The sequence below is a fragment of the Molossus molossus genome, unplaced genomic scaffold (assembly GCF_014108415.1).
Source record: "Molossus molossus isolate mMolMol1 unplaced genomic scaffold, mMolMol1.p scaffold_m16_p_4, whole genome shotgun sequence".
In the NCBI taxonomy this organism is placed as follows: Eukaryota; Metazoa; Chordata; class Mammalia; order Chiroptera; family Molossidae; genus Molossus; species Molossus molossus.
This window is the reverse complement of record NW_023425377.1, coordinates 111,566,526-111,581,886: the sequence shown is the minus strand read 5'-3', so window position 1 is coordinate 111,581,886 and position 15,361 is coordinate 111,566,526. Positions and strand designations below refer to the sequence as shown.

Genomic DNA, 15,361 nt, shown 5'->3' with positions numbered 1-15,361 from the left:
GCAATTTTGAAATTTGAGTCTAGGTGTATATAAAATGGGTTCAACCTATATAACTAAGTTGTCTTACTTTCTAATGTTATAAATTATGAAAAGTAGCGGTTAGGTGCAGTATAGAAGACCTTACTTGTTTTTAATTACAAAAGACTTGATTATTATTACATCACTCCATACAGAAATATAGAAAGTTTAATAAAATGGAAGTGTCTTCCCTCCTCCCTTTAGTCACACCTACCAGGGGAAACAACTGCTAAATTTGGTGTTTATTCCTTCTAGACCTTCGTATAAATATTTTAAGGGCTATTTATTGACATTCCAGTAGATAAAGGACACTAAAAGGTGGAATATGTAAAGAAAGGATATTTGTATTATTTAAGGATCTGAGCAATAAAACCAAGGAGGAAAAAAAATGAACAATTAGTAAAGAAAAGTCATGGAATAAAGGTTTCATATAAGCTAAATTTATTTATATATACACTCTTTTTTAGGAGTTAGTGATTTTACTGTTTTAAAGTTAAAGATCTTGCTCTTAATATTTTTCTTTGAAATCTGTCAAGTTGCTATTAATATAAAGGACCAACAGTAAATTATAGGTGTATTGGTAATCCAAGTGATTTTATGAGTTTAAATTAAAGTTTCTAAAACGTTTCTGAAACTTCCAAAACTACTAAAAGATACAGATAGTATAAGAGAAGAAATGGGCCACTATATTACTGATTTTACTGATTTTTAGAAGGAATTTTTCTCCAGAGTTTCAAAATTTACTGTATTATAAAATACTCAAATAATGATACATTTTAAAGGAGTATGCAATGTACTAGAGTGACAAAAACAATACATTTTTTTTCTTTTATTGATTTTAGAGAGAGGAAGTAAGAGGGAGAGAGAGATGAGAGAGAACATCAACTGGCCACCTCCTGCATGGCCCCCACTGGGGATCGGGCCCACCACCTGGGCGTGTGCCCTGACCGGGAATTGAACCAGTGACCTCTTGGTGCATGGGTTGACGCTCAACCACTGAGCCACACCGGCTGGGTCAGAAACAATACATTTTACAATCAAAAGTTAGCAACTCAGAATATTTGTTAGAACTGTTTCACAAAGATTCTCACATCCATCAGAAGGCTCGTGATCCAGGGAATAGAATGTATACAGCCATGGCCTTGCGAGACAGTGTCTAAGTCCTAGATGTTAAGCATCATGGTCCTTAAAGATTAAAGAGCTGGAGTGAGGGTAAGAGGATTAAGTTGAAATATAAATTTTCTATAATATAAAGAAAATATAACCCAGTGCAATTGTAATTTTTGGAAATATGAAAATTATTTATATATCATTGATTGAGTGGGATATTTATCAAAGGAGAGATGTGGATTTTGAACAGATGAGAAACTACTCTAATTTCTGTGATAGGAATACTAAAAGCTCTTATATAAAAAATAAAAGCCCAGTCAGGCTTTCATTTCTAACTTAAAAAATTAGCTGAAAATGGTATAATAATACTGCCTTGCCAGATGGAACAAAGTAACAGGGCTTTTAGTTTAAAACATTGGATATAGCCTGGCCGTTGTGGCTCAGTGGTTGAGCATCAACCCATGCACCAAGAGGTCCCCGGTTCGATTCCCGGTCAGGGTACATGCCCAGGATGTGGGCCAGATCCTCAGTGGGGGGCATGCAGGAGGCCAGCTGATGTTCTCTGTCATCAGTGTTTCTCTCTCCCTTCCTCTCTCTCTAAAATCAATAAAGAAAAAAAATCGGATATAGTTTAGTTTTTGTTATTAATGTTAATTGTATGTTGAAAGTTCTTGAGGATGATTATGTCTAATAGGTTAAAGGGTTATGCTACCACAGTGACTGTTAGACCTGGGTGACATCGACCTCATTTGACAGTTATAGACATATGCCAGAATATTTTACATATTCTTCCAAGGAGTTGGTGCCAGTTTTTAGAGCCCAGTTTTAGAACTTGCCAAATGAATTTTCCATTATTTATTTACTTTTTCTCCTTTTGTGGCTAAGTACCTAATAGTGTTCTAACCTGAGATCATTAATATTTATTGAGCACTTAGTATGTATCTGGCACATAGGTGAATATGATTCCTGATGAAATTTTTAATGGTCTGGTAGAGAAAAGTTTTAAGTATTACTGTAAGAAGGTAGGCTTCATTTTCCTTAGTAGCTTTTTGAGATGTTTTACTTACTGAGAAATATTCTAAGGAAAGGTAGAAAAATTCAGCCTTCTTTTATTATTTATACCTTTTACTATAATCACCCACTTCTAAAATAGTCCCACTTGATAGAGAGTAGATAATCCATTGTCATAACCTTTAATTCTGCATCCTGTATATTAGAAAAGAAATCCATTCTTAGATGTATTAATGAGTGTTACAAGAACTGTAATATTTCTGTAGACAAATTTTGGACTGTAGGCTTCAGTTTCCTCCTCTATAAAGTGTGATATTGAAACAAACAACCGTTAGGACCTGTCATATGTAGACTTACACCAAGATTTTGCTCTTATTTGCTCCATCAGTGATTATGTACTTTAGTAAGATTTGGAAAGAATTAGTGTAGTCAGCCCTGGCTGGTTTTGCTCAGTGGTTAGAGAGACTCGGGTTCAGTTCCCACTAAGGGCGCGTAGTTCAGTTGCAGTTTGTCCCCGGCTCTGGTCGGTCGGGTGGCAGCCACTCGATGTGTCCCTTTCACGTCGATGTTTCTCTCTCTCTCTCCCTCCCACTCTATCTGAACAAAAAAATGGAAAAAAATGTCCTCGGGTGAGGATAAAAAAAAAAAAAAGAATTAGTGTAGTCAGTATTTTTTTAAGTTACTAATATTAGAAGGATGCTTATTAAGGATTAAGGCAGTTTTAAAATATTTATGTAGATGGTATATCCATCCATTGTATTTAGGACTTTAACTTTGTTAAAATTATTTTTAATTGTAGGAACAAGAATTGAACGCTCGAGCCCGGGCACTACAAGCTGCATCTGCCTCCTGTTCATTTCGGCCAAATGGATTTGATGACAATGACCCACCGGGAAGCTGTGGACCAACTGGTGGAGGGGGTGGAGGAGGATTTAATACAGTCAGCAGACTCGTATTTTGATCTTGAGAGAGTTCAAAATGCACTGGTCACAAAACATCCAATATTTTGACTGTTAAAATGTCAGAATGTAATAAGTATCATACCTATCTTTTATTTTTATTTTCATTAGACCCTTATACTTTAAGAAAACACACTCAGTGCTTGTTATTATTTTCTTGACAATACATTTATTAACAAAATGCATCATGGGAAAAAATCTACCTCTTAAAATTCCATTTGCTTTTATGGTTAGACATGCTTGACCAAAAATCTTCACAGGAAAATGTGTACCTGGTCCCTAATTAAGCTGCAGTAAATTTAGTAGAAGCATTTCGTTTCAGTGCTTCTATCCTCAGTTTTACTGAACAAAAATTTTAATTACATTTAGCATCCTTTATAAAAGAATTATGTTAGAGGTGAAGGAAATATTACTTGAAAAGAAAGGTAATTCCTTTTTTTCCTATGTAGTTATTCCATTATTAAATTCAAATTTTTGAAAATACTGGAGATAATAGAGTCTCTAATGAAGGCAATAACATGAAATGTATCAAGCTGTAGAACTTGTCAGGCTTGTTCAGCATCACTGTATCTTCATTTGAAGTACAAATGTTTTTAAAGGGATTATTTATACATATGTGCTGAATTGATTTTAGGGAAGGTGCATGATCCAGTAAGAACAACATTTTTACCTAAAAATTGCTAACATTGTAGTATTTCTAATTGTTTAGGGATTTTAAAATTCTATTTCAGGGAGTCCCTCTTCGGTGTGTTTTGAAGGAGGTGAGTTCTGTATGTGCCTTGCAGTACTGTAATTCAAAAATAGAAATCTTTGGCTGTGGGAAAGCTTTTTTAAAATGAAATGTTAGGAAGTAATTTTTTGTGCTAATGTTAAAATTATAACTTTTTTGAAAGGTATTAGATTTTCCTGAAGTAAAATCTGATCTAAATCAATAAGTATGATAGTTTGTTTTTAACACTTAGTATTTCAGAGGAAATGAACAAATAAAAACATCTTTTTTGATTTTGTTACTTAATCCTCAAAATATTAAACATTGATCACATATATTTAGAGTTGTACTTTTGGGTTTTCTTTTTTTCGTTTAAGTGATGTTTTGCACCGTTGCTTCTATTTCATTGTTTCAGATAAAATGTTAACGTGTCAGATCCTACCATCCCACATTTTCTTTTGCCAGGAAGCTGAAACAAGTCAGTTCTGAGTCTTGATTATACAGTGTTCAAGAGTTATCCCATTGTCGCCTTCCTAAATGTTTAACTTATCCATGGCAGTACATTGTTCTGAAGATTGGTCTCATTTATTTTGAAAACATTTTAAGGAAAGAATGTTCTTTGGTGATTGAGGGTTTATCTTTTTCCCATACTTTTCATGATAGTGGTTGAACACAGCTCCTCAGCTTCACTCCACTGCCTCCCACTTCGGCCCTAGTCCAGTCACCGGGAAGATTAGGTAAACTAACTGGATTGGTTAATAACTGGAAATTCTTCGCAGAATTAATTGAGATTTATCTTCCCTATAACTGAATGAACCAGAAGGATTTTTTTTTTTTTTTATCCTCACCCGAGGACACTTTTTCATTCTTTGTTCAGATAGAGCAGGAGGGGGAGAGAGAGAGAAACATCGATGTGAAAGGGACACATCGAGTGGGGGGACAAACTGCAACCGAGGTACATGCCCTTAGCGGGAACCGAACCCCAGTCTCTCTGGACCGCAGGCCGACACTCTAACCGCTGAGCCAAACCGGCCAGGGCTGAACCAGAAGGATTTTTATTGTACTTCCTTTCCTGTGCGCTTCCTCTTGTTCTAATGGTGAATTTCCAGGCCATCCTGTGTGATCAGTTATCCACAGATTAGACATTGATTTATAATCAGATTTTATCAGTCTTAGCATTTACTGAAATTGGTAGTCATTTAATAATTGGTGGATTGATATTGGGCTCAGCTGCTTCTAGAAACTTCCATAAAAAACAATTAGACCTATACACAGTTTTATCTATCAATATCAAGTCATTTAAGAATTTTATGTGTCAAGGTAATATGTATTGAACTTTTAAAATGATAACAAAAAAATGAAATTCTAGTTATGTAATAATACTGAAACATTCAACTAACTTCATTCCATTATCAAAGACTTTAAATTAAAGACTTCCTTTTAAGATTTAAAATGTAGTAACATTAATTATTTGTTGAATTTAAAGTGTTATGCCTGTGGAAGACTTGGAATCAGAGTAATCAGAAGAAGCTTCATTCAAAAACCCACCCAACTGAACTTTTTAAATAAGCTACCACTTAGGACTGCTCTGATCTGTTTATGCCTCAATTAGTAATTAGCATTCCTGTTACTTACTTGCAGCTTTATTTGTCATTTTAGGTTTCTTCTTCCTGCTCTATTCCTAACCGTTGTACTTTCTTCTGCCTTTTGCAAATGTTTTACGGTCTGACTCTGCAGGCTGGCTGGGAGTACTATTGCTATTTCTCTTTAGTCCAGCCCAAGGTAATCCGTTTATGAAGCTGCTCATTGCTGCTTTCAAAAAACAGCTCATTAGTCCTCACTGCTGACAAAAGTGAAAAACTAGAAATCTAAGTCTGTTCCTTTCAAAGTCTTTATTGACACATTGAAAAAAAAGTAGATTTTTTATTCAGAGAGATTTGCAAAGAAGAGAATAAATGCGATTCGGTCAGTCGTGCAAGCCCTTGTCACCCATCCACAAAGCCGGTCCCATGCATCTCCGACCCATGGCCCTTCTGTAGCCCGAGCTGGGGGGGAATCAGCTCATTCTCCATTCAAGTGTCTTCCCGCCACCTCTCTTCCAGCTGAATAAGTAGAGAAGCAGGGCAGCACCGGGCTAGATAGAGATCCCTGACTTGTCTCCATGATTAAGATCCCAGAAGAATCCTTGGGATGTAGACATAGAGATCCCTCATAATGTCCAGAGCTATTGGGGGAGTGTGACAGGTTCAAAATGCCTAATATATATATATATATATATATATATATATATATATATATATATGTATATGTATGTGTATATATATATATACTTATATATACATGTATGTGTGTGTATGTGTATATATATGTATATATTAAACCATTGAATTGTACACTTTATTTTATTTTGGTGGTATGTGCCTTTAGTGGGAACTGAACTCAGGACTCTCTGGTCCACAGGCCAACGCCCAACCGCTGAGCCAAACTGGCCAGGGCAAAATGCCTATTACATTTTTAACTCTAGTTTGGAAAGAACAAAAATATTTCAAAAGTCTTAGACTCAAATCTATAATGTTCTTACTCATTTAGTTCTGTTCTTTTCAAAACAATGTTATTTGGGTTTTTGTTTGTTTTTTTTAATATGTTTTTATTGGTTTTTTAGAGAGAGAGAAACATCGATCAGCTGCCTCCTGCACGCCCCTTACTGGGGATTGAGCCAGGAACTCTCAGTCCATGGGACACCTCTCAGTCCATGGGATGATGCTCAGTCCACTGAGCCACACCAGCTGGGCCATGACAATGTTATTTGTAAAAATAGTTGCTTTTATTTGCTACCTCTTTAAAAATGTTTTCCCATCTTCTAAGTGTTGAATGCTTGTGTGCCTAGCACAGTTTAAGGAAAATATAATTGGTATAGTCTGTCCAGTACACAGGCCTTACTGGAAGTCACCATTTTAATGCTGTATACTTTGTTTCACTTCTTAAATATTAGTCCATCTTTTCCCGTGATTGTGTACTTCACATAATATACTCTATACAAAGAGAGCTTTTTAAATTAATATATCAGAGGAAATAACATTGCTTTATATGGTATCTTTTCTCATAAGAATGCTCTACTTTGTATATACTTTCATCCTGTTATTTTCCTAAAGAGTTTAGATTTCTAAAACTAAATATTTTTGAAGTAGAGAAGGATAAGTTATTCACATTTTATGAAAACTTACTAAGAACAGTTAGCTGTTTTTAATAACACAGTAATATCTTCTAGAGGAGTAAGGTTAATGCGATTCCATAACTAAGAGGTCCAAGTGCAACAGCAAGGTAATTTTAATGAAAACTTATCTCAAGTTTAAAGAACAAGTTTAAAGTATAAGTTATTCCATATTTATATATATATATATACACACACACTTATAAGCATTTACCAAACAGCTATATATCATCACAGTGTTAGCCTTATTTTGTTTTCACTAAGTTAATTTTCTCACAGAGTCCTCTTTGGAAGTGAAGGAACCTCAAAGTGAGTGGGGAATTTTTTAAAAACAAAGATTCAAAGTCAACAGTGCTTTTAAAATAATAACACTAGCTTGTAAAGAAACTGCAGCTCTCCCATATAAGAAAGTTTGCTATAGAAATGTCTTTTAAAGAAATGAAGTAAATATTTTTGTAGAAACAACCTAGCGTTTACAAATCCAAAGGGATTTGTTATGTAAAACCTTTAGCCCCAATGTTACATAACCAGTGTGGATGTAACATTAAAAATAGAATCTAAGAAGTCGGCCAAGTGTGTTGCCAGCTCTCATCCATGTCAGTTATGGCCTGCAGTTGTTTTTTCTTAACAGAGCTCATGTTTTAGGCTTTGCTTTGTGTGCTAGACACACTCACACACCTACCTGGATTTCAGAGAGATGAAAAGGTTAGCCTTTCTTGGCTCCATCAGCAGTTTCAAACCTTGCATTCATGTTAGAATCACTTTTAAAGCATTTTAAAAATAATACCATACTCAGGCTCTACCCCAGACCTATTAAATCACGTGAAGACTAGGCATCAATATTTTTTGAAGTTTATCATGTGATTTTAACATGCAGCCTGGATTGAGAATGTCTAGGCTGGAAAAAAGGGGTTGGTTTCCTAGGGCTTTTGTCCAAGGAGACTAACATGTGGAATGTCTACCATGTGCTAGACATTGGTAGATATTTATGTCTTTTTAGTTTATACCAGCCAGCCCTGTAAGTGAATTCTTCATTTGCCCTCAGTCCCTTTACAGATAAAGAAAATCAAGACAGATTGAGGGCCTTGCTCAAAAATTATGCAGATGAAAAAATCAGAAATTGAGATTTTTAAGAATCAGAACTGAGATTTTAACACAGGTCTTCAGAACTTAACAGTCAATGCTGTAATAGAGGAACAGCAATAAGTAGAAAAATGTGAGCAAATTACATATTAATAAAGGCTTTCAATAAATTTAAGGAAATGAAATTGTCCACAATCTGTTTTACTTGTGCTTTTGCACTCCAAACATGATTGCTACAAGTTGTGCTTTGTTAAAACTTGCAGGTAGTGTTCTGAATGGCTGAGAAACATGGTTCCTGGCGAACGTATTTGCTATACTTGTTTAATCTCTGCTTCCTTTACTAGCCTCGTCTTTTCCATTCTTTCCTTTCTGTCCTTCAGTCACACTGAACCTTGCATAGTTCTTGTTCACATGACATCATGTACTTGCTGTCTCTAGGTTTTCCACATGTAAGTCTCCGTACAGTTCCCCTCCCCCCCTTTTCCCTCCCTGCTTTCCGTGGATTCATTCCTGCTCACCTTTCACTAGGCTCAAGTTTTACACCAACAAACTGATTAGTCTCCTCTTTTATCCTGGGTTGTATCCTATGCTTCTTGAAAAGGCTATGGCTCCATAATGGAGCTAAATTAGCCCTAGAGTAAAGGCTGATCCTTTACCCCAACAAAGATTGAAAGAAGTCCTTGAGCCCTGGCCGGCTGCGGTTAGAGCGTCGGCCTGCGGTCCCGAGAGACCTGGGTTCGGTTCCTGCTAAGGGCATGTGCCTCAGTTGCAGTTTGTCCCCGGCCCTGGTTGGATCGTGCAAGTGGCAGCCCCTCGATGTATGTCCTCAGGTGAGGATAAAAAAAAAGTCCTTGATGGAATCAAACTCATGTGTAAGTAACAACTGCATGGAGAACAAAGCCCAACACTCAAAAGGAATACAATAAACACAGCATTTAATAAAGTAAAATTCACAATAGCTAGCATCTGATCAAAAGTCATCAGACATTCATAGGAGGGAAATGTAACTCCTACCCAGGGGAAGAACCAATCAATAGAAACATTCAGAAAATTATGGGAAGGAAGGAACTGACAAACTAACAACTTAAAGGAATGTAAAGAAAAACATGAACAAATGGAAAATCCAAGAAGCTCAACAATACCCTAGCAGAATAAAGGAAATCATGCCAAGGCACATCATAATCAAAGCAATTAAACAGTGATAAAGGGGAAAGGGATTAAGATGTACAAATTGCCAGATATAAAAACAGTGATGCACCCAGCTGGTGTGGCTCAGTGGATTAAGCATCATCCCATTCCTAATCAGGGCACATGCTCGGGTTGCCAGCTCAATATCCAGTAAGAGGTGTGCAGGAGGCAGCTGATCGATGTTTCTCACATCGATGTTTCTCTCTCTAAAAAAAACAGTCACAGGGATTTAAAGTACACCATAGGACCCGGCCAGTATGGCACAGTGGATTGAGTGGCACCCCATGGACTGGGAGGTTGTGGTTTTAATTCCTGGTCAGGGCATATGGCCGATCAGTGTTTTGCTCTCATCAATGTTTCTTTCGCCCTCTCCTTTCTTCTATCTAAAAGTCAATAAAAAAATGTTTAGAAAAGTAAAGTACAGCATAGGGAACATAATAATGTTGTTATAAGTATATATGGTGCCAGGTGGAAAATAGACTTATTGGAGTGATCACTTCATAGGTTATATAATGTCTAGTCGCTATATTGTACCCCTGAAACGTAATACTGCATGTCAACTGTAAGTGAAAAAAAATTTTTTAAGTGATAAAGAGAAACTTAAAAGCAAGTAGAGAAATATAACACATTACATATAGACAGAGGTCAGCGAACTATATACAACCCTCAAGCCAAATCCATCCTCTCTCCTTGTTATTTGTCAGTATTTATTGGGACACCGCCACACCTCTTTGTTCAGCTACTGTCCATTCGCTCCACCACCATCTCCGTTTTCTCCTGTTCACCTGCTGTCTGGTGGTTTTCACACTCCAGTGGCAGAGCTGAGTAGTTGTGACAGACTGTATGGCCTGCAAAGCCAAAAATATTCACTAGAGTACTTACAAATAAAGCTTGTGACCTCTGATACGGAAAAACAAGAAAGGCAATAGTCTTATCAGAAGCTATGCAAGCTAGAGAGCACTGGAAGGGTAGCTGAAAAAATGCAAGAAAGAAAACTGTCAACCTAGTGGATACTGTACCAGAGGAAATGTCATTCAAAATGAAGGTGAAAGACTTAAACAAAAGCTGAGAGGATTTTTTTTGAATACTTGCACTCCATGCTGTGTTACAGAAAATTCTTCAGGCTGAAGGAAAATGATCCCAGATGGAAACTTGGATCTACACGAAGAACTGGAGTGCTGGAAATTGGTTTGGCACCTGACTCGATTTACAGAATATTCAGGAAAGGAGGGACATCTTTGGAAAGCTCAAGACTCCCACTGTGCCCGTGAGCAGACATGCGGCCCTCCTGCCGCATCCACGGGGCAGCCAGCTCACTGTCCCCACAGACGACCCTCCGGCCAAGAAGTATAAACACGATCTACAGCAGGGTTTGCCAGCTACAGCCTACGAGCCCGCCACCCGGTTATCTATGTAGAAAATCCAAAATAATTAACTTAAGCATGTTGAACATATATATAAACTTTTAGAGTTAACGAGTTCCCTGAATAGAAAGCCAATATATAAAATTCAATTATATATCTATATACCAGGAACAAGTATCAGAATAAACAATTTAATAATATCAAATACAATAATATAAAAAAATAATTTGTTTAGAAACCTAACAACAGATGCACAAGACCACACAGACTACCATGAAACATTTAGGAAATTGAAAACCTAAATAAATCACGGCTGGCCCTGGCCAGTTTGGCTCAGCGGTTAGAGCATCAGCTTGCGGTCCAGAGAGACCTGCGTTCAGTTCTCGCTAAGGGCTCGTACCTCAGTTGCAGTTTGTCCCCGGCCCTGGTTGGGTCCAGCCCTGGTTGGGTCGTGTGGGAGGCAGCCACTCGATGTGTCCCTTCACGTCGATGTTTCTCTCTCTCTCTCTTTCTCTCTCTCTCCCTCCCACTCTATCTGAACAAAAAATGGAAAACTGTCCTCGGGTGAGGATAAAAAAAAAATGAATGAATGAATGAATGAATAAATAAATAAATCATGGCTTAGAAAGGCTAATATAAATACCTAATTTTTCTCAAATTGACCTATAGAACTAATGCATTCCTAATCTTGGAATTCTTGTTTGTATTAATTAAGAAGCGGATTCTAAAATGGAAATTCTAAAAATTTTAAGACTCTGAACTAAAGAACAAGGTAGATGACTTGCCATATCCATTCAGGATAACAAGCCTTATAAAGCTAAAGTAATTGACAGAACGGGCTTCTTATTATGTTCAAGAGAATCCAGAAATAGATCCATATTTATATGCACACATGATTTGTGACCAAAGAAAAACAAGATGACCATCCATGCTCGTTTCCCTGAGACTGAGACGGCTCCCAGGACACAGCCTTCAGAGCTAGAACCGGGATGAGCTGGTCACCTTAAACAAAGATGGCACATCACAGGGAGGAAGAGATGGTCTTTCAATAAATTACAGTGGAGTAATTGGATCATCATGTAAAACAAAAGAAACTTAGCCCTTACCTCACGCTATACAAAGATGCATTTCAGGTCGATTGTAAATCTAAAAGACAAAAATAACACTTTGAAAATATTTTTTTTGCTGAACATCTTCAAATCTTAGGAATAGGACAGGTTTCTTAAAAGGGACTCAAAAAGCCTTTGCATGGAAGGAAAATGGTGGTAAGGTGGATAACATAAAATGGAAAAGTTCTGTTCATCAAAGAATCATTCAGAATGAACAAGAGAGCCATGGAGTGGGATATTCATCACTCCTAAATGAATGTATAAAGAACGGTTGCAAGTCATTTAAAAAGACAATCCATAGAATGAGTAAAAGAGGAGCAGGAATTTCAAAAGACAACAAATTTCTACTACACATACAAAAGGATGCTGATCTTCATTAATTTAGAAATGTAAATAAAACCACAGTGGTACACCATTAAATGCTATAAAATGGTAAACTTTAAAAGATTGACAATATCAAGTATTTTTTTAATCCTCACCCGAGGACATTTTTTGTTCAGATAGAGCGGGAGGGAGAGAGAGGAAGAGAGAGAGAGAGAAACATCAACGTGAAGGGACACATCAAGTGGCTGCCACCCGCACGACCAACCAGGGCCGGGGACAAACTGCAACCGAGGCACGTGCCCTTAGCGGGAACCGAACCCGGGTCTCCCTGTACCGCAGGCCGACGCTCCAACTGCTGAGCCAAACCGGCCAGGGCGACAATATCAAGTATTAATGAGAGTGTAGAACATAACCTTCAAGAGTGTAGACAGTAAAACTATTTTGGAAAACTAGATATATACATACTCCATTACCCAGGAACTACTAGGAATAGATTCTACAGAAATGTGTGCACAGAACACATTTTAAAATGTTCAAAGTATCATTCATGGTAACCTAAAACCTGCAATCACCAAATGTCCATGGAGAGAAGAATAGGTAAATTGCAGTGTGTTCATATACTAAATTCCTACAGAGCAGTGAAAATGAACTCTGGATATACATTACAACATGGATGGATGTCACCGCGTAATATTGAAAACAAACCAGACGAGGAATACATACTCATCAAACTGTATCCTTATAATTCTGTGCTTCTCTGTATGTCTTCCATTGTAACTGCCAGTTCCTTGGAGACTGCCCTGGCGAAGTGTAAGACCAGAGGCAAGAAAGCAGTTAAGTCGGGAGAGTTGCAGAAAATAGGGAGGGTGGAAATGAATTGTTTGCGTACATAGAATTTGAGCATCTATTTTTAGTTTTCAATTAAAATGTCAGTTCCTCGGGTGTGGGCAGTGGCTACAAGTGGCTCATGGCTACCACCATGAACAGGACAACCCTAAATAATGGCAATGAGCTATCGTGGAAGTAAACTGTGCCTCCTTCCCATCCTGAATACCTGTTATATCTGGGTACCCTTTTAAAAAATTGAATACTTATCTATTCCCTAATCATGAAATAATTGAAAATGCTCTTAAAAATTCTAGCTACTTGTCCTGGTTGGTTTTGCTCAGTGGTTAGAGCATCAGCCTGTGGTCCAGAGAGACCTGGGTTCGGTTCCCGCTAAGGACATGTACCTTGGTTGCAGTTTGTCCCCGGCCCTGGTTGGGTCGTGCGGGTGGTAACCACTTGAGGTGTCCCTTTCACATCGATGTTTCTTTTTCTCTCTGTCCCTCCCACTCTATCTGAACAAAAAATGGAAAAATGTCCTCGGGTGAGGATAAAAAATAATAATAAAAATAATTCTGGCTCTGGCCAGTTTGGCTCAGCAGTTAGAGCGTCGGCCTGCGGTCCAGAGAGACCAGGGTTTGGTTCCTGCTAGGGGCACATGCCTTGGTTTCAGTTTGTCCCTGGCCCTGACTGGGTTGTGCGGGTGGTGACCACTCAATGTGTCCCTTTCACATGGATGTTTCTCTTTCTCTCTTTCTCTCTCTCTCTCTCTCTCTTTTTCTCTCCCTCCCTCCCTCCCTCCCTCCCTCCCACTCTATCTGAACAAAAGGTGGGAAAATGTCCTCAGGTGAGGATAAAAAAAAAAAAAAAAAGTTCTGGCTACCTGTCAGAAATTTCAGTCTCAATCATATTTAGAGAATGGACCATATACAACTTCTGAAAGAGGAACTTATTAATGACGTCTCCATTATCAAGGCAACAGAGAAACAGACTTATTTTAATGCTGCTCCTACTGACCATTTATTAACCAGTCTTTTCCTGGCTATAGAGAATAAAATAACTCATAATGTTTGCTTGCCCCATTAGAACATCTTGTCTTCTTTTTAAGTCTATTTTTATTTCTTGAGTTTTGGGTTGTACTCTGTCCTTTACTTCCTAGCACTGACCCTAGTTTCTTTACACACCACAACAACCAGAAACTAATAGAACATCAAGTAGCAACTGTTTGAAAAAAACAGACAATCACAGAGGTGAACGTTTTCCAGGAAGTCTGCCTCGTGGTACGTAATCTTGATACAAACTCACAACGTTCCAGTAGAGCGCACCACTGGCACGGAATTTCTCCATGACCTACGCTTGGCTAAGTCCAAGGCTCATAATTATAAATACTATTCATTCTGTATTTTTTACAGCTTATATTTCCAGAAAACTTTATCATTTTTAGGTGTGAAGATCAGACATGACCTTAACTTGGTTCTGCCTGGAGCAATCTGTTCTCAGACATGGTCCAGAGTTAATGAGGAAATATTGAAAAGTGGGTTAGAAACATGGAAAAGAAATTGTTTGTTATAATTGAATGTGCAGCTCTGTGTGTCTCTGCTGAATAATTTCTCGCCTTGGATAATGTCTACCCTCTTGGCTTTTAGGAATAACATAAGCAATTGCATAATCAAATTAGCTAAAGGTCAGAAATAAGTTTGTCACTGTCCTTAGATGTGGCTAAGATGAACACAAAACTAAAAGTAAAGTAATAATGATAATAATACAAAACTTGATTCTCAATCTCCACTGCCCTTCCCTAAACCCCAACAAAACTGTAACAGAAAACATTCCAAACAAATCCAAGAATCTTGCTTTGGGAAGTGATTGCCCCACACTTTCTATTGAGTCTTCAGGAAGGACACTGGCTGTCAATATCAATGGGTCAGTAATTGTTTGAACATGATGAGTATTTCACTATTCACCATGGCTAGACACATATAAGTATATAAAGTATATGAAGGGCTAAGTTTGTGTTAAATACTAGAGACAAAATAATAGATTGGCTGCCATCTGGCAAATAAATTATCTTCCTGGATCTACCATTGACTCAAAATAAATGCCTTAAACAGCCCCATCTTCATCTTCTAGGCAGCCCAGTGTCAGTTAACAACACCTTGTACACTGAAGGTATGCTTTTGAGGAAGAACAGTACGAGAGTAGCAGTGTTCTTTATAGGGGATCTTCATAAAGAAAAAAGGGGAGGGGTCTTGCTCTTTAGATTCCATATATAAGTGAAATCACATGGTGTTTGTCTTTCTCTGGCATTTCACTGAGCATAATACCCTCTAGGTCCATCCACGTTGTTACAAATGGTAAGATTTCAGACTTTTTAATGGCCACCGAGTAGTAGTATTCCATTGTACATACGTGTCATAGCTTGAAACAGACTCAGAGACAGAGAGTGCAGA

General features: G+C 37.7%; 1 protein-coding gene across 2 annotated transcripts in view; it reads left to right on the top strand.

Annotated features, from left to right (window-relative positions):
• Positions 1-4,153, top strand: part of USP38 (ubiquitin specific peptidase 38) — a 31,539-nt gene extending 27,386 nt beyond the window's left edge. The window contains exon 10 of one of the 2 annotated variants that reach the window (XM_036240023.1): positions 2,939-4,153. In XM_036240023.1, the coding sequence (XP_036095916.1) occupies positions 2,939-3,100 (162 nt within the window). In that variant the 3' untranslated portion in view covers positions 3,101-4,153. The remainder of the gene's footprint in view (positions 1-2,938) is intronic. The other variant, XM_036240024.1, reaches the window with a different exon arrangement.
• Positions 4,154-15,361: the final 11,208 nt, after the last annotated feature.